Source organism: Daktulosphaira vitifoliae, unplaced genomic scaffold (assembly GCF_025091365.1).
Source record: "Daktulosphaira vitifoliae isolate Bord-2020 unplaced genomic scaffold, ASM2509136v1 Scaffold_1, whole genome shotgun sequence".
NCBI lineage: Eukaryota > Metazoa > Arthropoda > Insecta > Hemiptera > Phylloxeridae > Daktulosphaira > Daktulosphaira vitifoliae.
The window spans coordinates 80753963-80778738 of NW_026099572.1; the positions used below are offsets into that span (position 1 = coordinate 80753963).

The 24776-nt window shown below is 26.4% G+C and overlaps 3 protein-coding genes across 5 annotated transcripts; all 3 read left to right on the forward strand.

Annotated features, from left to right (window-relative positions):
• Window positions 1-1317: 1317 nt before the first annotated feature.
• On the forward strand, window positions 1318-3765 carry LOC126894175 (protein lifeguard 1-like). Its single transcript, XM_050664986.1, has 3 exons — window positions 1318-1473; window positions 2947-3181; window positions 3252-3765. Exons 1-3 carry the CDS (start codon window positions 1468-1470, stop codon window positions 3677-3679), a joined length of 669 nt encoding a protein of 222 aa, XP_050520943.1. The 5' UTR covers window positions 1318-1467; the 3' UTR covers window positions 3680-3765.
• Window positions 3766-8005: 4240 nt separating this feature from the next.
• Window positions 8006-10295, forward strand: LOC126894174 (enamelin-like). 2 transcript variants are annotated; one of them, XM_050664985.1, is made up of 4 exons: window positions 8006-8151; window positions 8231-8309; window positions 9703-10015; window positions 10049-10295. In XM_050664985.1, exons 1-4 carry the CDS (start codon window positions 8146-8148, stop codon window positions 10158-10160), a joined length of 510 nt encoding a protein of 169 aa, XP_050520942.1. In that variant the 5' UTR covers window positions 8006-8145; the 3' UTR covers window positions 10161-10295. The 2 variants fall into 2 exon arrangements, with proteins under 2 accessions (XP_050520942.1, XP_050520940.1); XM_050664983.1 differs by having other exon boundaries at window positions 8007-8151; window positions 9703-10295.
• Window positions 10296-14396: 4101 nt separating this feature from the next.
• On the forward strand, window positions 14397-23838 carry LOC126907848 (uncharacterized). Of its 2 annotated transcripts, none has more exons than XM_050689486.1 (3): window positions 14397-14726; window positions 20765-20868; window positions 21577-23824. In XM_050689486.1, exons 1-3 carry the CDS (start codon window positions 14706-14708, stop codon window positions 23072-23074), a joined length of 1623 nt encoding a protein of 540 aa, XP_050545443.1. In that variant the 5' UTR covers window positions 14397-14705; the 3' UTR covers window positions 23075-23824. The 2 variants fall into 2 exon arrangements, with proteins under 2 accessions (XP_050545443.1, XP_050545453.1); XM_050689496.1 differs by lacking the exon at window positions 14397-14726 and adding an exon at window positions 20471-20707 and having other exon boundaries at window positions 21577-23838.
• The last annotated feature ends 938 nt before the right edge of the window (window positions 23839-24776 follow it).

Genomic DNA, 24776 nt, shown 5'->3' on the forward strand with positions numbered 1-24776 from the left:
TAGTTGTGCTATGCGTATAATATAATATATTATATTATCACATTCTGAATATTTGGAACTACATGAAAAAATATTTTAAGAAAAAATAGTAACCATTTAACTTTTAGATGAAAAGTTTACATCTTTTATTGAAATTTCTAAAACTGAAAAATTTTAGTTCTGATCGAATTATTACTCGATGAAAAAATTACTTTGTAATTGAAAATAATAAAGCTATTAATTTTATCAATATTTTAAACACTTATTTATGTTTTATGAAAATATATCTTTAAATAATTCTACTTAGTCATATTAAAAAAAAAACAGTAAAATATCAAACTTATTTTTTTCTTTGCAAATAATCTAACATTTGTCAATATAAATGAAATAAAAGTAAAGAATAATTTTTACCTAACAGAATAACATGTAAATACAAAAATAACGTTAGCTGTATACAAAATAATAATTTCAAAAAATTATAAAACATTTTTCTGTTATTTTCATTATTTTTTCATATCTAAAAAATAACGTTTGATATTATAAGTGATTTATGTATTGTCATTGAAGTTTCTAAATGGTATTCTATTATTATCCATTAACTATTTTGTGGATAAACTTACAAACCTGGTTAAGTTCGTTTTTATACCAATATGTTGGTAAAATTTTACACTATATAGTGTATAGATTTTTAGTTATTTAATAAAAACACTACTGAGTATAATATACTCGAAAGGTCCAAAATATTACGTTAAAATCTTATCCGACCACTAAAAGTACATATTTAGTTTTAATAAATCTTACAAAGGAATAACTTCGGAGAATCGACAGCTGCATTAGAGATATTTAAAATTTATATTTTTATTGTACAGCGAATAAAAGGCAATGCTTAAATTATCTGAAGTTCGCTGATACCAAGGTCAATGCTGAAGATGAGTACATAAAATATTGATGTTGTTAATAAAAAAAATGTTCTTCTCAAAGAGCTGTATAAAAAATGAGTTACACAGAATCGAATAAAAAAAAACACCTTTCAAGACTAACTATGAAACTCTATACACTCTACACTTTTGTCGTGGATGTAATCGTATACAGTTGATCCTCTAACCGGTTAAAGTGCAAGTAGTTTATGCAGAACGTAACCAGTTTTACGTCGATGAGTTGGACGAAGTATCCGTTCCGAGGACAAAGAAAATAATAGCAGTTCCTCTCAACAGATCTCCAAGGGGGTTATCATTGGTTTCCTTGCTATAGCCATTCGTTTTATTGCTATTATTTTTTTGTTCGCATCATTTGTTTTCTATGCTATTAGCCTCCTCTCGCTTTAGGTTCTTCTTCTATACATCGTTATTGATGGCTCGCCGCAGCTCAGCAATCTATTTAAGGCCGGACTGGTGTTGAGCGAGCTCAATTGGGCTTTAGTAGCTTAAAAGAAACTGTTAAACCTTTAGGTCTCGTACACATTTATCAGACACACTCTATAACCAAAAAATGAAGGTAAGATTCTGTTTAACAAGACATTTAGAGTTTAAATACTTTGAAATTAAAAAATAAAATGTTTTATTAGCTATAAAGGTTATATTTTTGTTATAACTAGAGGATTAATAAGAATGTTTATAATTATTATTTTATTTCAATTTTATCAAGGCAAAACTATTTCACAAATTTTATCTTTCTTATTTTATTATTATAATTATAGTTTCTTTTTCAAATCAGTACATTAGTATTATTTGTAGACTATTAGTACAGAATCTAACAAATTATTATTACATCAATCATATTTTCATCGATTTAAAAATGCAATTTTCTGTTAAAATTTAAACTTCAAATTCCAATACGTAAATTAATTTATTAATTTTTAGAAAAAATGACTTTATAATTTTATTTTAACCCAAATTTAGCTAGTTCATATAAAAATAATAATTTTATTATTTCCATGTCTAAAGTGTTTAATCAAGGCTTAGGAACGAAATGATATTGATTTTTCAAAAATTATTACCATATCTAGTAAGTTGGTTGATTGTTATGGAATTTTTTCAAGGATATGTAAAATAATAGTTGTTTTACAAAATCGCTTTTGAAACTCAACATTTGACATTTATAAAGTTTAAAAACCAAAATTAATCAATCATTTTTTTTTTCAATTCATTTCGGTTTTCAAAATATTTTAAAATCAAATTTTAAGTTTAAATAAAATTTCAAAAGCAGTCTTATAATATTTTTAATTATTGTAATTGTTTTTTCAATCTGTGCAGTCAAATGGATCAACTTGGGGCAGTTAAATATCTATTATAATTTTCAATCTACCGCACTAGTAAAATGTTTACAAGTATTGCAATGATGCACAAAATATATGTTCATAAAAATTAAAATTTGTAAAGTATTTAACTGACTCAAATTGGCCCATTTGATGTCATACTGTAATTTTACACATAATTAGTGCAATTTGGACATTAAGTTTGATTTCACTAAAAAAACTAGACATAGATGAGTTTAATTACTCGATATAAAAAAAAATGGTCATTATTTCCTAGCCCTGTGTTTCATTCAGTTAATAATATACTCGCACAGGTCATTGATCGTTACGATACGATTAGTCTCACCTTAATAGTAGCACGTTCAAGGTTGTAAACAAACCATTCAAATTATTCGATTTTAAAAAATAGATCAATTTTTTTACGTAATATGAAAAAAGTAATATCTGCTTTTCATTTCTTATTAAAAGAATTCATGTTTTAATTTAATACAAGTATGAAATCATTTTTATCAACTTTTCCCTTTTGTCGCCAATGACAGTTATCAGTTGTTGAAAATAAATTGTTTAATCTCACTAATTTATCAGTTGTATGAGATTCGTAGGTTTTTAATTTTTATAAAATGCAATGCTCACACCTAATATATTGTTGTGCTTTGTTTTATTTAAATGTTTTTTATAGTTCAACTCTAATAATTTACGTTGTTTTTATATAGGTTTTATGTGTTGTTTTATTGTTAGTGGCGTCAGTCATTGCTCACCATGATCAAAAACCAGCATCTGCTTCTGTACAAAACGTTGCATCGACAGCATCCCCTTCACCCGTGCCATACTCAGGACAAGTACCGTATTCTGGCCAAGTCCCATACCCTGGTCCTTACCCATTCGGAGCTGACTATAACTCGCCTTTAGCTAAATCAGGATTCGGCCCCAAAGCAGCTCCAGCCATCGGTAAGCCTAACATGTAACTAATTACATGATAGTATAGAATAATATATTTAACGATCCTTGATGTTTTTAGGCGCATACCAACCATACCAACAATACAACTATAACCCATATCAGTCGCCATACTATCCATCACCAGCTTACACTGGTTATCCAACACCATACGCTGCACAATCTGCATACCCCGGGGCGTTCTTCGGAGGATACTCAGCTGCTGGCGCATACCCATATTCTGCATACCCATACAATAACTACCCTACGAGTGCATACCAATCCAGCTCTCCAGCTTTCAGAAGCAGCTTTGCTGACCCTGTTGTCCCCTACCATCCATACTCATCTCATTCCGCGGCGTCTCCATACACTCCATTCCCAATGTCTCACCATCACTTGTCTCCATACAGTTCTCACCCAGCTCAACAGTACCCGTATTTACAAAATGTACAAAACTCCGGCGCCACATCTGTAGCTGATTCTTCATCCAAAGTCTCTGAAAGTAAATGAACATGATCTTCAACAATTGTACACGACTCCTCTCTACATTATTTTTAACACTTTTTTATTGAAATAAATGTATTATTTAAGTAAAACTGTTGTTGTTATTATTGAATGAAATCATTTAAAAATATACTTAATTCATTGAAATAAATTCATACTATGGATAATACATAAATAAATTATACACATATACAACGCATATCGCACATAATCTATAATATGCACAAAAACATAATTAAACGTTATTTATTATCAATGGATGATTTTAATCTTTTGATGCTACTGATTAGGTTATCGAACATTTCCAAGTAAAGCAGTTCATTAAGAAAATTGGTGAAAATTTCAAACAGATGTATAATTAATTTAATGCTAATGAATGTAATTTAGATGATCTATTATGGAAGGGTTATGACAAAAATCAACAAAACTCTAATTTTCATGTAATAACATTAATTGCAATAATTGGAAAATAATATAAATACGTTGCCCATTTGCCAATAAAAATAAAAAAATATTCTACAACAATAATTAATAGATATAATTATACCTTTTAACATACATATAATTTTAATTATATACATATAATTTGTGAAAACAGTAGTAAATCAATTTCAAGAAAAATGTTTAATTAATAAATTTTGAAAAATTAATTTTTATCCAAATATTTTGAAGAAAGTTGTTGCAAAAAACTAGAAGATGTCAAAATCAACTGATTTTAAATACCACAATTTCGTGATATTTTCTTAAAAAAAAGAACAATTGTTTTCAAAATTTTTAGGGTAATGCTCTTAGGACAGATTTAAAATAAACTTAAAAAGTTGGTTAATAGTTTTTTAAATTTTACATAAAAATTAATGTCTTTTTTTTTTGTAATTAATAACTAAATAAACAATATATTTCTTATATGTAAAAATATAAAAATCGTATAAAATATCTAATAAAAAATATATAATTATTATAGTTTTTATGGACTCAGGTTTTGTAACATTTTCAAAAATTCTAAAAATGAAATATTAGTAAAATTTTTCATTAATTATAAATGTTCCTTGTACTTCGGTTTAATCTAATTGTAACAAGTTTTTGTTAGAAGTTTTTATAACAAATAAAATATTTAAACTCAATGCTATTAAAATAACATAATTTTTTATATAATATAATTAACTGTTTAATCACTAAAAATTTCAATTTTTTAAATTAATTAAAAGTTATAATTATTTATATATATTTTATTATTATTATTACTATAAATTGATAAAGAACTTTATTTTGTATAATTAAATTATCAGCGTTTTATTACATTTTCAATTTTAGGTTGATAAAATGAAATAAAACATATCGAAGCAAAAATTTGATGTAAAAAGTTATTATTCACGTACCACTTTTAAAAACATAATTTTTATAAGATAAATTATGATTCATTTAAAACACCAGTTTTACATAAATTTTGGACACATTTAATTTCATCGAACTTTTTCAAATGTGTATACTTTTTGTGTTGAATGAAGAAATAATTTCTATTTCTACTTAATTTAGCTATAGAATTACACCACGAAGATAAAAAAAAATTAATTAAAAAAAATGAATGTTTTAGTTATTGCAAAAGTATTAATAATTTTTATTCATTTTATAAATGCAAGCAACTATTTAATTAAAATATCATCTTAAATATATAATATTATATATATAAGCAGGATGATAAACACGTAAAAGTCATAAAAAAAAAATTATATTAATATATAATAATTTATTCTAAAAAGTTTTATTCTTGAAAAAATATTTGATTTTATTAAAGATTTGGCCACAACTCAATTCTGTACAGCATACTAGTTCACAGCTTTATGATATATTTATTCAATATAGAAATTTAAATATTCATTTATTTGGCGATAATTTATGTCCACAATTACATAATTTTTTTTTTGTAAAATTAGTAAATGTAACTGTTACATTCACATTGTACCATGTAAGCAACAACAGTATATACAATTACATATATCTATAATTTAAAATACTAAATGAATAATGTTTCACGGAAAAATAAGCAACTTAAAACAAATAATTTGATTGACTTATTAAAACTAATTGAAACTAATTGAGCTGGGAAATAATTTTAAATTAATAATCGACAATTTTATTTTATGAAATAATTATATTTATATGTGTTATTATTTTATGGTTAAATAAGTTGAATTACATTATATTATTTTTTTACAGCTTATAAAATCTAAAACAAATAAAATGAACAAAATTTACTAATGTATGTGATGTATTATTTTGGTTATTAAAATATTTATCATTACGTACTCTTGAAATTTTTTTTTTTATTCAAAATCACAACGCCATAAAACTAAGCAAATCGAAATTATTGAATGATTTTACGTCCACTATAAGTATAAAGACAAACTCAGGAGAATTATGCGACACAATTGAAATAATAAAATGGAATAACTAAGCATATTTTTCGGTCGCTAAGAATAAACAATGTTATAAACTCCAACTTTCTAGAAATAATGGATATATTAGAGAAAACTTTCCATTAAACTATAAAAACAAGTTTTATTATTCCTATATCTAAACCGATAGGACAAATTTGAAATTGAAAATCGCTATCCAATTATGTTGTTATGTACAATGATTAAAACATTCGAAAAATGTTTGACACTAAAATCAGATGGTTCTTACAATCAAACAAAATCTTAACAATAGAGCTAAGTGGCTTTGGAAAATATCTCACAACATTTAATCTTTTAATCTGCTTACATAATGAAATAAACAGTGTATATACAAACAAACAAGATCTGTCATGTTGATACCAATATGTTTTTCCTTATTTTTAATACATAATAATAAATTATTTTATGTATTGCGAGCTAGTTACACTACACAAAAATCTATATAATTTATGTAATAATTAATATTATATTTTATATCAATTGTTTATTAGCTTCGATGCGAAGCTGAGAAGGTATTGGTTTTACTAAGACGTGTTTATTTTTTTATTTTATTTTTTTTTTTGTGTCTGTTACCACTTTTTCTCAGCTCTCACCGAACCGATTTCTTTCAACGATACGTCAAAAGATCACAAATCATATCTAGTCGAAGACATTACCCTCAAAAATAGAAAAAATTTCCCTCGTTCCCCGTAAATGGGGGAAACCTCCAAAAAAATTACAAATTTATAAAAATCGCTAATTTTCAAAATTTTTTCAATTTTTTTTACTAAAATGTGCCGTAACTTTTTCAAAAATGAACATATCAATATAAATTTTTTTTTTTATAGATGCTTGATGTCTTTATCTATCATTTGGTAATATTTTTTGTAAATCTGACACTTAACCTGCCCACGGGGGAGGATTTAAAATGACAACTTTTATACAAAAAATTAACTTTTTCAACTTAACTTTTGAAAATGTTCCGGAAAGTCTGACATTTTTATATATATCTTAAATTAAAGATAATGTAATATAATTCATTATGAAAAAAAAAAAATTTGACCTCTGGACTTGACTTCATGGTTAAAACGGCTACCGAATGCTATTTTTGTGTGAAATTTCTCGATTTTTTATTTTACATTTTTTAATTTAAAAGGTTATAACTTATTAAAAAGTGTATGGTTCAACAAAATTTTTTTATGAGAAATAATATTTTTTAATAATCCCTTCTTCATTCAGGATATTTATAAGAAAATAGCAGATCATGTAGCTTTTGGAATAATCAACCAATTTTTTAAAATTAAACATTATTTAAAGATTTGCATCGAAGCGTTTTTTTTTTTATAGTGATTTTAATCAATGTCAGATATCATTATACTTGATCCAACTATACCACGTCACCATTGTGCCGCGACCCCCCTGTGCTGGGTTTGGTTTTTTTAATATAAAGATGAATTATTTTTTATTTAAAATCAACTATTGTACATCTTAATCTCAGACTTTTAATTGGTTAAATTGAAATTTATTTGATTATTGAATTTGACGCCTAGTTCTTTCTTAAACTGACAATATTTTCATTTACGTGCTTATTGAGAAGACTAATAATAATTATAATCATTTTGACCTTCTAATGGTGTTTTACCTAAGTTAATGTTCAATAATTGATTTTAAACTTTTTCGTATATATTTTCTCATCTAGTGGTCTTTTGGCGAGTAGCCATTTATTTTTCATCGGAAAACAAGTTTTGTTCATCTTTTAAATAAAATTAAAAACTGGAACTAAAGATGATACCCCATGGACCTGTTTAATCTACTGCATTGGTGAACATAGATTTTTTTTACATAGCTTTTATGTATATATTTTTTGCCCCTTACATCTAATTTTTTTTGATAGTCCTTGAAATTTTGTTGATTTTATAGTGGATGCAATTCCTATTTAAACTCAGTTCTGCGAGCTATTCAGTACATTACAGTCATCTCGAAAACTGAGGTATTTTGTTTATTCAGTATTTTAAGCAACTCAAAAAACAAACTATCATCATGAAGGTAAGACGAACAAATAATATTTATATATATATTAATTTAAAACTGTACAATTTTTATCATATGTCAAATATGTGTTCAGGTCACATGTGTTGTACTCCTTTTGGTCGCTTTAGTCGCCGCAGAAAAAACTGAAAAACGCGATGCCCTTTACAATGGAGGTAAATAATCACTTTATTTAAAATTATATAGAAGTCATAATTTAAGTTTTATATTCCAAAATTTATCTTAACTACTTTTTCTATTCATACTTTTTGTATGATTTTCAATATACTTTTTTAATTGAAATGTAAAAATAAATTTGAATAAAATTCTATAATATAATCACATTAACTTCATTAATTAGTACTAAAAATCATAATACGTACTATTTCGTACTTCTTCTACGGTGATTTGACATATATTAATTTACTTTAAAATAAAAAATTGCATTTTTTTTATTCGCATAAATACTTAGGATTTTTTTTTTAAAGAACCAATACAATATTTAAAACATTTTAGTCTTAGAACATCACTATCATAATAATTATGAATAAAAGCAACTTATCAATATAATTGATGGGTAACTCATTCCATAATACTTAAATATATAAATTTTAAATCAAATTTATTTGAATTAATACTTATGTTTCGTCATGAATTAGTATATATACATTTATATCAATTAATTTAATAATTAACTGATATAAATGATTTTAATATTATATATATTTGGGTAGTAGAAATTCAAAATATAGTCATTGCAAATTAAATAATATTTTTGTATGGTGAAACATCACTCTAAGAAATTTAGATTGGATAGATAAACCTTAACAATAACATAAATTGAAGCCTTATAGTCGACAATGAAACTATTACTTGTAATTTACGTTTGTACTATGCAGTAAACTTTTTATATTTAAAATTACAATTCTTCTTTTCAATCTTCGCTGTAGGTCTTTTAGAACACCTATGATGATTGAAATCGCTAATGGATAAATCAATGTTACGATTATTATTTCAATATTCTTTTACATTGAAATTTCATTGAATGATAAGGAAATTATTAAACAAATTCGCTCATTAATGCACCTTAATTACAAATAATTTTCATCGAATTTCTAAAAGACATGTACATCAATTATAATTATGTGCATATTAATTTTTTTAACGCAAAACCAAAAAGTATTTTTAGTGTGCTGAGGATATGACATTAAAATTCAAGTAATAGATTTGAATTAAAAAGTTTTACATAATTTTAATAATTGGTTATTCTATTTATCAAATATAATGTTTAGTAGTTTTATTTTTTCGCATAATAAAATTAGCTAACTTCACATGCTCATTGCTCTAAAGCAGACACTTTTAGCATCAAATAATTAATGATAATATGCTAAAACACTGTTCAAGTGATGCTTATAAATTATTGTTTTTTGCTGTGTATAAACAGGACACATATAGTAATTTAAGGTATAATGTATCATGCAAGTTGAATTAATGATTTTTTATTGTCAGATTGAATTTAATACCGTTTATGTCATTATAACTTACCCGATATTTCTCTTTTTTTTTCAGTATATGGATCCGCATTTTCTTATGGAGTTGGAAGCCCTGTAGTCCCTCAATCTCACTCTGTCCATGGAGTTGCTCAACCACTCGTTAAATCTTTGCCAGCATCATACTCTGGAGCTTACCCATCAGCTTACTCAGCATACTCTGGAGCCTACCCATCAACTTACTCAGCATATTCTGGAGCCTACCCATCAGCTTACTCAGCATACTCTGGAGCCTACCCATCAGCTTACTCAGCACACTCTGGAGCATACCCATCATCCTTCAGTCCATACTCTGGTGCCTACCCAGCATCCTTCGGTTCATACTCTGGTGCCTACCCATCATCCTTCGGTTCATACTCTGGTGCCTACCCATCATCCTTCGGTTCATACTCTGGTGCCTATCCAGCTGCTCACTCTGCACACGCTTATGGATCTCCACAATACCTTGGTTCTCAAACTCTTGCCCTCAAAAAATAATTGTTCAACTTTGAACAAACTTCTCTAAAAACGTTAATTTAAATTTTCAAAATATTTTTCAAATGTTATAGTGTACATAAATGTAAACTAATTAACTTCTCAAATAAAATAAATAGTATTTTACTGAAATAATAATTTTTTTTTTCATTTCACATAATTTACCTCCCCGAAAATTCTAAAATGCTCTTATATTAATTAACACTGTTAAATAATAACAGAAATACGAAATACATTTATTATTATTTTAAGTTGATGATTTTAAAAAAAACAGTTGTTATTATTATATTTTATAGAATGTAACTGCTAACTATATAAACATAATCCATTGGTTTCTTATGAGAACTGATGAGCCCAATAAATATTTTGACTTTCGAATTATTGGAAACTACATCGGCTATCGCAATATTACAAACATATTGTCATAAGAATGACAGGAAAATCCGATTTGAAATTTATAAAGAAAAATATATTATTATATCAATTAAAATCCAATATATTTCCATAATCAAAGGAAAGGACCAACACATACATGTATATCACGAATTGATAAAATTAGTAATACACAGTAGATTTACTAAAAATAGTGAAACTATTGTGGCCCTTTAATTTTAGAGACTTCCGCGAAGGTTTTGTTAGGTCTTCTATGATATTTCATGTTTTATTTTTTTTACAAGTTTTATATTCGAAATTTATAATTTGCTTATACATTTTAAATTTAAATAAAACAAATTTTTATACAATTAATTCTATTATAAATCTGTGTCTATTATCTAAAAGTTGATTTGTTATTTTAGTATTTGTAATATTGTAATTGCAATTGAAATTATTATAATAACAAGAAATATTTTTTAGTTAATACAATATAATATATATTTAAATTCTATCTCCCCGAGCATTTCTTAGATACATAATTTATGATTATTTAATATAACAATTAATATTCTAATGTGTGATAATTAATGATCACACATTACTCAACTAATTGAATGTGTAAATAATAGCAATGCCGCTTCTAGTAATTCTAAATAGTCTAATTACTAGTTTAGAAATACTAAATTTGTTTTGTTAATAATAATTGTTATAAAACGAACAAGAATATTTTTGACACAAATTTACAGTTTTTTTCGGATATATTAAAGTTACCAAATGCCACAAGTAGAGGGCGCTACTAAAATATAATAATAAAAAAAACTATTTTATCATAAAAATGATAAATCACTAGATTTTTTATTTCAAGTGTTCATTTATTCGAATTTTTGAAATAAATATTACTTATTTTTATCAACTTTTTGTTAAGATAGAAGAAAAATGTTTATGATGTCTTTGAAAAAAAATTACTCTTATCAAGGATCGTTATTTTGAATTACTGTACCCATATATTGGTATTTAAAATGATAATAAATTCAAAAATATAGGTCCAAAGCTATTATTGACCAATTTTTTTTTTTTTTTAATTAGATAATTTTTATTTTACAAATTAGTTAAATATGTATGTTGTTAGTAAAACCCCCTAATTTACCGTCTTAAGACGGAAGACAGATTTGAAAGCTTTTACAAATAAATATTGATTATTGGTTTGAATTAAACTTAAAAAGGTAGACTTCATTGAATCGATCTATGATTAATGAACATAATTCATTTTAATAAAAGTTGAATAATGTTTATCGTAAAAAAATACTGAAGAAACTTTTTCATTTTTATGAACTTAATAAACATTAAGTATGATGTAAAACGAATTATTTCCTATGATATTTTTTAGGTTAGGCTTTCAAAGTCAAATGAAAACTTATTCTTATTTTTATACTATTAGATGGAGAATAGACTTAATAAAATATTATCTCGACAAAACTTGTCTATAGAATAATATTTTTTTTAATAATATAATTTTTAGGTATAGGTTGAAAGGGTGCGCAAAGTGAAAGTATTATTATTTGTGTATTGTTGTAATAAATAATATATTTTACTTGGTGTATAATTTTTTTCTGTGTTACGCAATAATTTTGTGGTGTTATTAAAAATAATCCAAATTTCCAAATAAAAACTTAATTTTGCTTTTAATTGCCTAGCATGAAAAAAGTTGATTTATTTTTAGGTAAGAGGTAAAATGTTGCCAAGTCATATGTAAATCACTATTATTATATGACCTTATAATTCGAGTGATTAGAAGGTTGTCCTGTTTACATTTGTTGATATTTTTAATTTTTGTTCTTACATATACAAAAAAAAACACACCTTTTTTCTATAAAATGCTTCAAAGCGAAATAATAGAATGCTAAATAATTATTTAAATATTTTTATTAAATACATATATATTTATATTAATGTAAGAGATTTTTTTAATACTATAAATATACATATTAATATATAGAAAATAATTTGTTTATAACTATTGGGGTGTTAAGCTGACAAACATAGAAATTATAAAAAAAGTTGCTTAAAAAATACGATTTCGAAGAGAATTTATAACTCTTCGAAATCGGATTTTTTAACGTGAATTAAGTCACTTCAAGTTTTAAAGATAAGTTGTTTTATTTTTGATAGATTACAGGTCATATGACATATTATTTATCTGACAATTCAGAATGAATAAATAAAATAATTACTGTAATTAATAATCATGCAGTATAATATTAAATTTTCAATAGTGAATGTTATATTAACATACCAGTCAGTGCAAAACAAATTTTATTGCACACATTTTAATTATTAAACTTATTAATTCATTGAATTTACGTTAAAATATTGTAAAATTTCCGTTACGCTAAAATACATAAAAAATAATATTTTACATAAAAAGTATGTAATGCGACCCAGTTTATTTGCATGTATAATTACTTTTGAAAAAAATTCAGTAATATGAAATGTGGCTATTATACTAGGTAATCGATTTAGGATACTCATTTTCATGATATTAAGAAGTTAGATTTAAAAAAACAAAGTAGAGTTAATGTTATAAGTTAATAACTTTCAATAGAAACTCAGTTTAATTACTAGTTACTTCAAATAGTAATAATATATTCTTTTATCTAAGTAAAGTTAGCTTATATATTTGCTGTCCATATAAAAGGTATTTTTTTTTATTAAGAAAGAAGAATAAAGATCTACAATAAAAACTGCAACAAACAAATCATTTTTTTTTTTTTGTCATTTGACATTACTAAAAAACTTGAATACCACATAATTCTGTTGTTGCAGTTCAAACCTTCACGCGGACTAAGTCAATATATTCTTTTCGTTATATATATTAATAAATAAAATATGTATAATATATTTTAAATTTCTCAGAAAATGTTTATTTTATTTCAGTACTGTTAATGACAACTACTGAACACTAATTTAACTTATTAAAAAACTACAGTTTCACACGGTACCTCGTTTCCCTCAGCCGCACATCATATTGTCGACCTATATGAGAGTGTATCTAAATCATAAGTGCACTTATGGGCCTAGTGGTAAGGTTTGTCTTTAAGACGCCTTGAGTCTCGGGTTCTAATCCCGTACAAGATTTCCGGTACACTTTCTATGACTGGCGACCATGTTAAGTTAATTATTTAAACTATCTAGTTAAATTCAAACGTTAAGTACGTGTTTAGCGTTGATAATGGTAACATTGTTTCCAAAATATTTATCCGCGATGTTTTCTGGCCTTTTGAGTTTAATATTTTTTAGTTTTAAATTAATAATATTTTTAATATAGTTTTAATTAAAAAAAATTAACATCGTTCCAACCCTAATATGCGTTGAACGACTTCAAAACTAAAAAAAAAAAAATTCCAATCAATCATAAGATTAGAAGAATAAATATAAAATTAAACACATTTTGTTAGTCTTTTAAGTGTATAAGGTCAAAATAAGAATAAAAATAAAATCAGAATAATACAATACGATTGAAGTTAATAACGCACTTTGGGACATCACAGGTAACTCTATTCTAGTGATCCTTCACTGTTTTTAGTATGAGATCCATTTTACCCGGTGGCAATATTTATTACAAATTTAAACCCGTTTATTGTTTTTTATACGATTGTATAATTCATGATTGATTATACAGTAGAAGAGCAAGAGGAGGATGATCGTGAATTCCATTTTACCCGAGTTCATACCACACTCTGCTGCTCGAATACCTTAAGCGCACTGTTTCTATCTCTTTTTGGTCTGCGTAAATCTTTTCTAATTAAGTGGTTGCTAGTGATCAGAAGACAGGTGGGGATAAATTGACGTTTACCGGTGGCTAGTGATCCACCGCTCCGGTTCCGTTGGCATACATCGCGCCTGGAGTGGCCACCACCGCTGATCCCAGTGCCGACTGTATGTTTTATTACACTAGGCGCTCTCGGTACGGCGACGCATTACAATAATAATTGTCCACTCGGCGTCCATTGTAATCGGAGAAGTGAACACTTTCGTTGTATTGTGTGTACTGTAATTTGTTTCTTTTAAGTAAGCCGATCAACGACAACGTTCCATCTGCCGGTCGGACCTGTGGAAAAAGTGTCATCCGCGGACATCTCTCGGTATCTTTTAAAACGTGTAGCACAGTACGACATGAATCCACTCGGCTTATCCGTAAGTATAAATAAATGCTCGATTGTGTTTTTTTATTTCTGTTTATAAACGTGTTGTGCGTATGAGGCTCGCATTTGAAATACGGTTTGTGAAGAAAATAAAATCCCTATTGTTACTTACCCCGTGATGAACTCCACGGGATAAGGTCACTGGCCATGACCTTGATTGAAATCGTCTGTCTGGACTCTCCGGAGTTTTATGTCTGGCCACGCTGTCGAAGGACAAACCGGACTTGAGACTTGTTTACGGATTGTCCGATTACTGTAAGGCGTTTAAAGACAAAGAAACTAACTAGGGTGCTTAAGAACGGTATGAAGCTCAGGGTTAGATTTGGTTTGAGGATTTTATGTTTAAATGATACGATTTTCAGCTGAATTACATTTTAACTAATTAACCTGATAAAATTGATTGATTATTCAAAATCGAGAGGAAGTTTTTGGATAGAATCAGTTTATTGCCGGAAATCTTTTTATTATCAGAATCAGGAACACTCAAGTTCCTCATAACGAAATTAATATTTTCCAAGTGACGGCTTCATCAAAATATGTCGTCGTAAAAAACTTTATCTAAATTTATACTGAACAAATATAAAACAACAGTTTAATATTTTATCAAAAAAAATTAAATACTGTTTACATAGAATTTTTTTTTAATTGATATTCTTTAAGATAAATTAAAACGTTTTTTTTTTATGCTCCTATTTAACTAACAGAAAATCATAAATGTTTTTACTTTTTAAATATCCATAGATTAATGTTGATCAATACTATTCAATAGCATAGCCAAAATAGTTTGATGTATATTAAAATTAAAAAAAAAATTGAATTTATAAGTAAAATATTTTGTTTCAAAATACACTGAAAAAAATCCTTCGGTAAAATCAACAAAAACATTATTAAAATACATACGTCCAATAAATTTTTTGTTAAATGAATCATAGTTTTTTGTTAATTTAGCCATTATTTTTTTTTTGAAGAATAAAAAATTATAAAATTACAAATATATTGTAAAATCGATAGAAAAAATTGGTTAAAGTAATAACAAAAGATATTATTTATTTTACAAAAATTTTATTAAACGTATAATTATAAAAAATGTATTGATTTTACCAAAAAGTTTTTCATTGTAAAATTTTTTTTAATTTTTTTTTCGTTTAGATGGTTTTTTTTTAGAACTATGGATTATTGTTATTTCTAGTATCTAGTTTTTTCAGCGTTTTACTATATTATTTGAAATAATTAACGTAACACAAAATTAATGTTAAAAAATTGTACATTTCTATTTTATGTTTTTATAAATGAAAGATACTTAAAATTTTGATGTCCTAATTACAATTATGGTAAAAGCAGTAAAAAATTTAAGTATTTTATTAACAACACATTTATTCAAATCATATACGTTATACTTGTTTAATTCGAAATTGAGTAATGAATAAATGATGAGCAAATAAATATGTTTTCATGCGTGACCATTTTTAAAAACTCAAAACCCTCGTACAAAATAGACAGATCCAATTCATCAAAATGATAGACGTTCAAAATTAAATTGAGGAATTCGAAAACAAATACTATCACGGAGCGGACACGAGTGTTACACAGTTTTCTATCATCGTTAATTATATAGAAACAATCTTCTGAACGATATACATTATAAGGCATAAACCAAACTCTACATTATCGTTCGTTCATAGTACTTAGTGTATCATTATAAGTTATGAATTATGATCTGTGTTTAAATTTATAAATGTAATACGATATACGTCGTATTAAATTTTTGAATAAATACAATATTTTCATGATTTATTATAAGTTCTTCTGTTGCACAGTATTATGTCTTATAACTATTGTTTTCATAGGTTAGATAGGTGTAACAACTCGTGGTTGTTACACCACAGAAAAATTATTATTACATAGCATATTATTGAGACTTATGCGCTGGTGCAAAAAGTCATTAGTTATACGTCACTTGACGCATATTATTACAAAGCCCTTTATTAAATTTATAAATCGTGACCCTGATCTTAGTATTTGTTCTTATAAGCTGAGTTCTAAATAGCTCTTGGTATTTATTATTTATTTGTATAAACGCCACACAAAGTCACGTGAACAATAAAAAATAAATCAATTATATACTTATGGAAACGACAAGTTTCTATAACTGTCGGAAATTACTATGTAAGAACTATCCGTTAGTTTACGGCGATTCAAACGAACATGGAAGTGTTTAATTTTCTCTAGTAATAATTTTCTATGAATGGAAAAAGTTACTGAACTAACCCTTAATAATCATAGTAACTATTTATGGCTAACGAATTAACTTAGCCAAAATCGGAATACTTATTCTTGACAGGATAATTTATTGATTTTGAACAATTATACATCATGTTAATGTTATTGGCGCACGGTGTTAACGATCGTTGAAGTCCCCAGCTGATAGATGTCGAATTAGGCAAGCGAATTAAATCCCAACGGTTGTCATACGATAAATGGAAGATTTGTCCGGGTGGTTCCAAAGTCAATGGCACGAGATGGCTGAGGTCAACGAACACTGTCGGTCGAGGTTACCCAAAGTTCACACGTATAATATGTAATGTTTTAATGTACTATATTAAGGCAAAAACAAAACGTGTTATTAAAATAACCATTTCGGATGGTGTGCAAGACATGCGGACAAGTTCGCCCACTTGTCGTGTAAATCGGTGCAGAATCTCCACGTAATTATACAAATCACTTAGAGAAACGATTACGCCCATCGTTGTATTAGCCGATGACCATACAGTAATGCACTCAAAAACTAGACCTTCTTCCCGATTATTCACCTATGCTTAAACAGTTACAAACAAAAAATTCCATTAACAGATAGCATTCACATACGAAATTATATTAATATTAATATTTGCAAATTTTATTTTAAATGTTTTCTAGACGGTCACGGCCAACACAATTTACCGTTTATAATAAAAAACGTGACTTGTATACGTACTTCTGGTTTTATATACCAATAAAATATATTTCTGTTGTTAATCAAATTAAATTTTTTTTGTATTATTGTTTATCAAGATCGTAGTACTAAATAATTTAATAAGTCGTAACAGATACACGCCCAAAGGTTTACACCTACTTGCTAAAATCATTATAATTTTGGTCACTTTAAAGGACATAAAACTCCTACTAATACATTTACATACAACGAAATATTTTATTAGCTACCTGTTTTATAAAACTTAACTAGTATACAATTCGACTCAATGCTAAACTATTCAATCCTCTGTGTTTTGAAAATGTAGACTCCGTTCAAAAAATATATCTTATATAGTAATATACTAATATTCAGTATATTGAAATCATTACTAATTATATTAACTTCAAAGATTTTTGGCATCTGACCTCTTTTGGCACTTGATGTTATATTAATACAAATCAAATAAGTATAATTGATTCAGATTGTGTCGCTTGACGTCTTCGACTTGCTCACACACGTGAACCGCGTCCAACTCGCTTCTGAGTAATAACAGAGAGCACATAATAACACTACCATATAATTACTGAATTTAATAATGAACATTTATTTCTATGTTATTAGAAAAACGTGTTGCAATTTTGTTCTAACCTAATTTAAAATAAATGTCATCATTTTACAACTCATTGAAGTTTGAATTTTCTATCTGTAATATCAAATCGACATTTCTCATATTTTTATATTTCAAATCGACAATATTTATTTATGTCATTAAATTAGTAACTTTCGAAAAAAATACAGCAACTATTTTGCTCTCATTATTTTTCATTGAAATGGTCGAATTTTGTTCAATATTACAAATACATTATTTTTAATTACTACATTTCAGAAAATAATAACCTAGAAAATTTTTAATTTTCGTTTTTGTCTTAGATTTATTGTAGAAATTAAATGAACATTTGCATATCTAATTTTTTTGTATGAAACATTTCAGATTTCAAAATCAATCGTCATATTTTCTAAACATTTAGCATTATCATTATTTAACCGAATATTATTTAAAAAATGTATTTTTAGTAAAAATTATAACTTATTTATTGCTGTAATTATTTATTTATATACAATTAAATAATACTTCAGTTTTTAGTTTGATTATCTTAATCAATTTAATTTATTAATTATCTTAATTAAAAAATTTCGCGAAAAATATATTTAAAGGTTTTTAATTGTTATCCAGACGGCATAATCAGAATAGTTTGTATTTAGTTTATATTTTATAATACTTTTCATTTTAATAAAAAATTTCTGTCTACATTCTTCGTATTATCATTTTGTACACGACCATAATAACACTTAGTATACTGAACATATATTAAGGTTTCAAACATTTTTTGACGCATCTAGAGTTTTTATAAAAAATGAAATATGAAAATCATGATATTCCAATAGAATATTTTGCGATATCATCTGAAATTATTTAAATACGACTAAATTTGTATGCATGTAAATAATAACTGATCACCATAAGTGTTATTAGCGTATGGTGGTTTAAGAGAACTACTTACTATATTTAAAAAGAAATGTTTAAATATTTGAACAGGTTAAGGTCAAAGACATTTAGTAGGCCATTTTACCAAGAGAATAGTCAAGTTAATATTGTTTATTTTATCGTTCGAGTTGTCTATTCTTATATAAAAAAAATATATCGTGTTTTATTTTGGTTCAATGTTATGAATACTCATTTAGTATTAACTCAGAATTTGTCTATACTTTTTGAAATTTATAACACAAGAAGTTTTTTTTGTTACTTTAGTTAATAATAATATTCAAGTAAATACTAGTTACAAAAGTATTACATCAAAATACATACCGTTAGAAGATACATTGGTTTTCATAATGTTCCTAATTATACAAACAACATTTTTTTTTTAAATGACCAACCATTCTCGTCTAGCTTATATATTTCTAAGTCTACAATAGAAATATATCAACAGCATTATCGTAGAATATCCCTTTTATAACCATTGGACAACTGATGATAGGTTTCCAATGCTACATGTGGATATTAATTGTATTCGTTTGACAATGAAACTATAGTAATTAAATGTCGATAAAAAATAAAAAGATATCGCACTTTCGTGTGTAATTTAATTATTATTAGCACTGGCCTACAATGCCATTGAATGATAAGCAAAGTGACCAGAAGGTGAAAATAAAAGTAAGATGTATTCAACTAGAATAATTATCACTATGAGAGCAGCTATATGTATCACCCACTAACCTGGTTAGATTAATTTCGAAAATTGCGCTTAAATATAAATATTTTATAACGGGTAATTTGCAAATATATTTACATGTTGCGAATACAGATAAAGTACTATGAAATATAAAAGAAGATACTATTGTGAGAATGCTTCTGATGGCTAATCGTACCTGGGAAAACATTGCGAAAAATAATCATTTCCTGCACCTATTGTTCTCATTCTCGAGTTCCGCTACTTAATACTCAACAAAAAATGAATTATTTATTTGACACAAATGTTTTTACGAATGTGAGGTGTCAGATAACGTAATAAGAAAAAAATTATTTGACGTTGCAAAATACACGTTGATTAATAATCGATAATTGTTGTTTAATACTTTATTTCAATGGGAAATTAGAACAATTCTGATTAAAATAATTTGTGAGAATGACTATTGTTGATCTATGGATACATCAGAAAATTTTAGCGAAGAAAAAAATAATAATTCACAAAATTACTGTAAATGTAAAATTAGGCCACTAAAATATATCGGAAGGATGTAACAATAATCTAACAGGTAGCTGTATTGTAAACGATAATGAGATGTTATAGACGAATATCTATACAGTGTTATTCATATTGGAAGTGGTTGAAGGAGATGGTAGCTAATGCTTTAGGTGTAGAGAAAGGTATTGCAATAGATGACCATATCATTTTTGAGAGTCGAGCTATTTAGAAGTTTGTGTTTGATCAGTGTTAATTAAAATGTTGTTTATTAAGGTAAACTAATTAATTAATTTTTTTTTTTTTTTTTACTTACGTGGTTATTTTTTACAGGTGTTATTGTATTGTTTTATATCTTTTAGTGCTGCTAGGCCATCAGATGTAGATAATTTAGAAGAAACTTCAAGAGACTCCAAAGGAGATAAATTTTTCCAGCAGTAAGTAATGTTTGTAGTATAGTAAAACACACTTCTAGAGTAGTATTAGTATTACAAACACCTTTAATGTATATAACTTTAAACCTACACGTTGTAATAATATTCACTGCAATGAACACTATACAAACTGATATAACATTATTAACACACTGATTAATTGACGGTTATTGTTGTTATACTTAATAGTGACTATAACTCTTATATTAGATAGAACTTTTTTATATAACTGAACACTCGTATACAGTGCACACTTTTTAGTCGGTGGTATTTTTTCCTAAGGTTTTAGTGCTTTTTGTGAAAGTTTAGACATGGATCGGTCATTTCGTGTAACATGTAGTAACAAGGTAAGCTTATTATCAAATAGTTTTTTTATTATTGCTTTTATATGCTATTAATTTATTTGTAAAACTTTAACACAATTTATTTTTTGCTTAAGGTAACATAGTACAACTAACACAATTTAAAATACTATAAGAAAATTTTACTTATATAAATAATCAAAGATCTTATTTTATCTAGTCTAGCTACTATTCTTTTTGCAAAGGTATTAGTAATGTAATTTTTTTGAAATATAAATGTTTATAATTTAAGTTAAATTTAAGTTAATTTTGAATGATAATAATCTATTTTCTAACAAGTTGAAACTTGCATGTTCATTTTGCATGGTGGTTATTGTAAAGTTATATAATTATTATAATTGTTTTTTAGTGAAACCACGGGAGAATGGCCAAATACAGATTCTCCGACAACAATTCAAGCACTTGCAAAATTAAAGTCTATAGCACGTCTTCAAATGGCTAATCACAAGGAGGCTGAAAAAAGCCTTACACTTAGTAGGGAAGAAATGGAGGCACTTAGGGATTTATTAAACGACAACCTTCAAAAATATCAAAATTTTCATACTCACTCACAAATCAGAAGACCAAATGATCCTTATATAGGCCAAATACTGAATAATTTAAACAGTTTGAAAAATAGACAAGATTTTGTTCAAAATGATGAACCACATAATATTCCTGTACGTAGAAAGATTATTAAACATACAGTATTCATGACGCCTAATTTGGGTTATGGTTATCAAACAAATCAAGTTACACCCTCGTTTAATCAATATGCGCAAAATAGCCAGACTGGACAAAGTAGCGATCAAAATTCTAGAATTTGGTCTCCTTGGGCTGAGTATTTTCCAATTCTCATTAGAGATCCACTTCAGGGTTTCACAAACTATTTCAGCGAAACTATAGAGTACGGTCCAGATGCTGATATATGTAAAAAGGACTCTTCTACTACTGAAGTAAATAGTGTAAGCAAACGACACCAAAATAATGATGCCATTGAAAATAATAATGAAAACTTGGTTAGAAAACGAGATTATTCAAATCAATTTCCAAACGATCGTAGCCAAGACCACTCGATAAGATTTCCAGAAGACGATTCACGTCAAAGCAGAACGATGGAAAAAACCATCGAGCCTACAGCAAAATCTTTAAAAAGATCTCGTCGAAATGTGGACGAAGAAAAAGGAGTATTGAATAACATAAAACCATTTCGACCACAGACCACTACGACTGTTGCAGCGGATAAACTTCAAAAAACTTGGATTCCCTATAACCCAAATGAACATAATGGTGATACAGGGCCTCAAATCAAACGTTTAGTTGTACGAAAAGGAGGTGTTGCTATAGCTGGGCCTGGAGGAATAGCAACTGCCGGATCTGGAGGTACAGCCATTGTTGGACCTGGTGGATCAGCATATAGTTCTAAACACTCAGCATCCGGGTCTACATCAGAAAATATACCAGCTGGGCCAGGTGGTATATCGATGGCTGGATATGGACCTAACGTAGTTTCACCACAGTTTTATTCATATCCAATGTATCGCAAAAGTTTTGGACGTAAGTTGAAATCCAAAAAACTGAAACATGACAGTGCAACAGCTGTGTTATCTACAGATGGTGTTGCATACACATTTCCGGTGCGTTCCCGTGGACTTACAGTAGAAGATAGTAAAAATTCACACTCGGCGTCAACCGCTAGAGAAATCAAATTGCCAGATGGTGCTAAAATCATAGCAACCGGCCCGATTGTTTACTATAACCCAGAAAACCCTTCCAAAAAAAAATCCAGAAAAGAAAAGATATCAAAAACATTTGATGATTCAATCGAAAAATTATATGGCCATATTATTTCCCCACAATCAGATTAACGAAGTCTGTCTGGATTAATAGTGTTTGTTCCTTGATATAAGACTGTATAGTTATTGCTCATAACATAGTATCACAGATATCTTATCTGTAATAGTATTAATTTTTAACTTAGTTTTGGTATTAGAGTACCAACAGTAATTATCGTTCCATCAAACGCATGTTGAATACATATTCTTTTAAATATTTTCCTGTGTTTATTAAAATAACTATTTAATTAAACTTATTTTTCTTTAATTTTAATTATAAGCATTTAATTAGAGTATAGAAAGTCTCACTAATTTACTTAGCGTTGATAACAAAAAAAATTAGTCTTACTGAAACATCACATATATTAAGTAACTTATGAATTGTGTAAAGTATTTTCATTAAAATATGTTTAAATTAGTTTATTACAGTAAAATATTACAAATAGTTGTTCAATCATTGAATGGTGTCATATGGAATAGTTAATGATTTTAAAAAATAGGCTATTAATTAATGAATATAAAATATATACAGTATTATATATAAGTATACACTATACTATCTTGAAAATTTTTTTCTAATATAGTTTTTTTTATAAAGTCTAGGTCATTATAACTCTTAATTAAATAGTTGATTAACGTTATTTATAGTTACAAAAAGTATTGTAATCCTTAATGTTAAAATTAATTAATATATCCAATTTAATCTTACCGAATTATTAAATATTAATATTTATTATATTTTTACAATCAATTATATTTATTGGTAATCATTGATTAGCCTAGCGTATTTAGCAACTATTATAAATAATTTTAATAAGTGTACTAAAATTATAAATTTAACAGAATATTACATAGAAAACACATTAATATTTTTAGTTATTTTATAAAATGTTTTTTTTCAAATTACTAATATTGTAGTGTCATTTAAATGAAAATATATTACTTTTTTAATAGATAATATCTATATTGCTTAATTCACTTAATAAAATGTTTTTTAAATAAACACCTATGCAATTTAGTTGTATCATTCCTACTGAAAATCTATTTTATCAAAGATCTTATAATAAAAATGAAAAATAAAAATAATAAACTTATTTAGTTTTTTGTGTATTAATAAAGTATAGTGTTGAGTAAGGAAACGTATTTCTATTGTTCTCATTGTTTGTAACAATTTACTAGTTTCCTTACTTTTTGAACACCTTATATATTAAAGAAACTTATAACTTTGACTTTAGAATACAGATTGTTTACGCTACAAATAAAATTAAATTTGACGATAACATTAACAACTTGCACAGTACTTACGTATTAACTAGAAATAATTTAAGTGGTTCATTTTGAAATCACTGATTTCACATTTATGTGTTAAAGAAAGCAAAAATAAATCGATCAAATTATTAAACTACACAAAACGAATTAAATGTTTAAATTACGATAAAACGTGTAATTTATTAATTATGCTTATTGTTTAAATACAATAAATTGTATAAAATATTAATAATAATAAAAAAGTTTAGTTAATCTCTACTAAAAATTAAAATATATTAGATTCAATAGGAATTATTCATGTTCTAATTTTTTTTTACAACTAAAATCTAATTTATAACAAATCTAATGAAGATTTGAATTTTAAGAAATTCAATTTTAATGTACTCAAATGCTAACGAATTAAAAATAAATTACTTAATATATTCTCATTAAACAGTTTTTTTACATTTATGTAATCCAACTCAGT

Excerpts from the sequence above, each read along its gene's own strand:
- LOC126894175 (XM_050664986.1), top strand. Across the intron at positions 3,182-3,251 it reads CAAAGCAGCTCCAGCCATCG|GCGCATACCAACCATACCAA; the intron begins GTAAGCCTAACA and ends TGATGTTTTTAG.
- LOC126894174 (XM_050664983.1), top strand. Across the intron at positions 8,310-9,702 it reads CGATGCCCTTTACAATGGAG|TATATGGATCCGCATTTTCT; the intron begins GTAAATAATCAC and ends TTTTTTTTTCAG.
- LOC126907848 (XM_050689486.1), top strand. The coding sequence starts at position 14,706 with ATGAATCCACTCGGCTTATCC. Across the intron at positions 14,727-20,764 it reads TGAATCCACTCGGCTTATCC|GTGTTATTGTATTGTTTTAT; the intron begins GTAAGTATAAAT and ends TATTTTTTACAG. Across the intron at positions 20,869-21,576 it reads GGAGATAAATTTTTCCAGCA|TGAAACCACGGGAGAATGGC; the intron begins GTAAGTAATGTT and ends ATTGTTTTTTAG.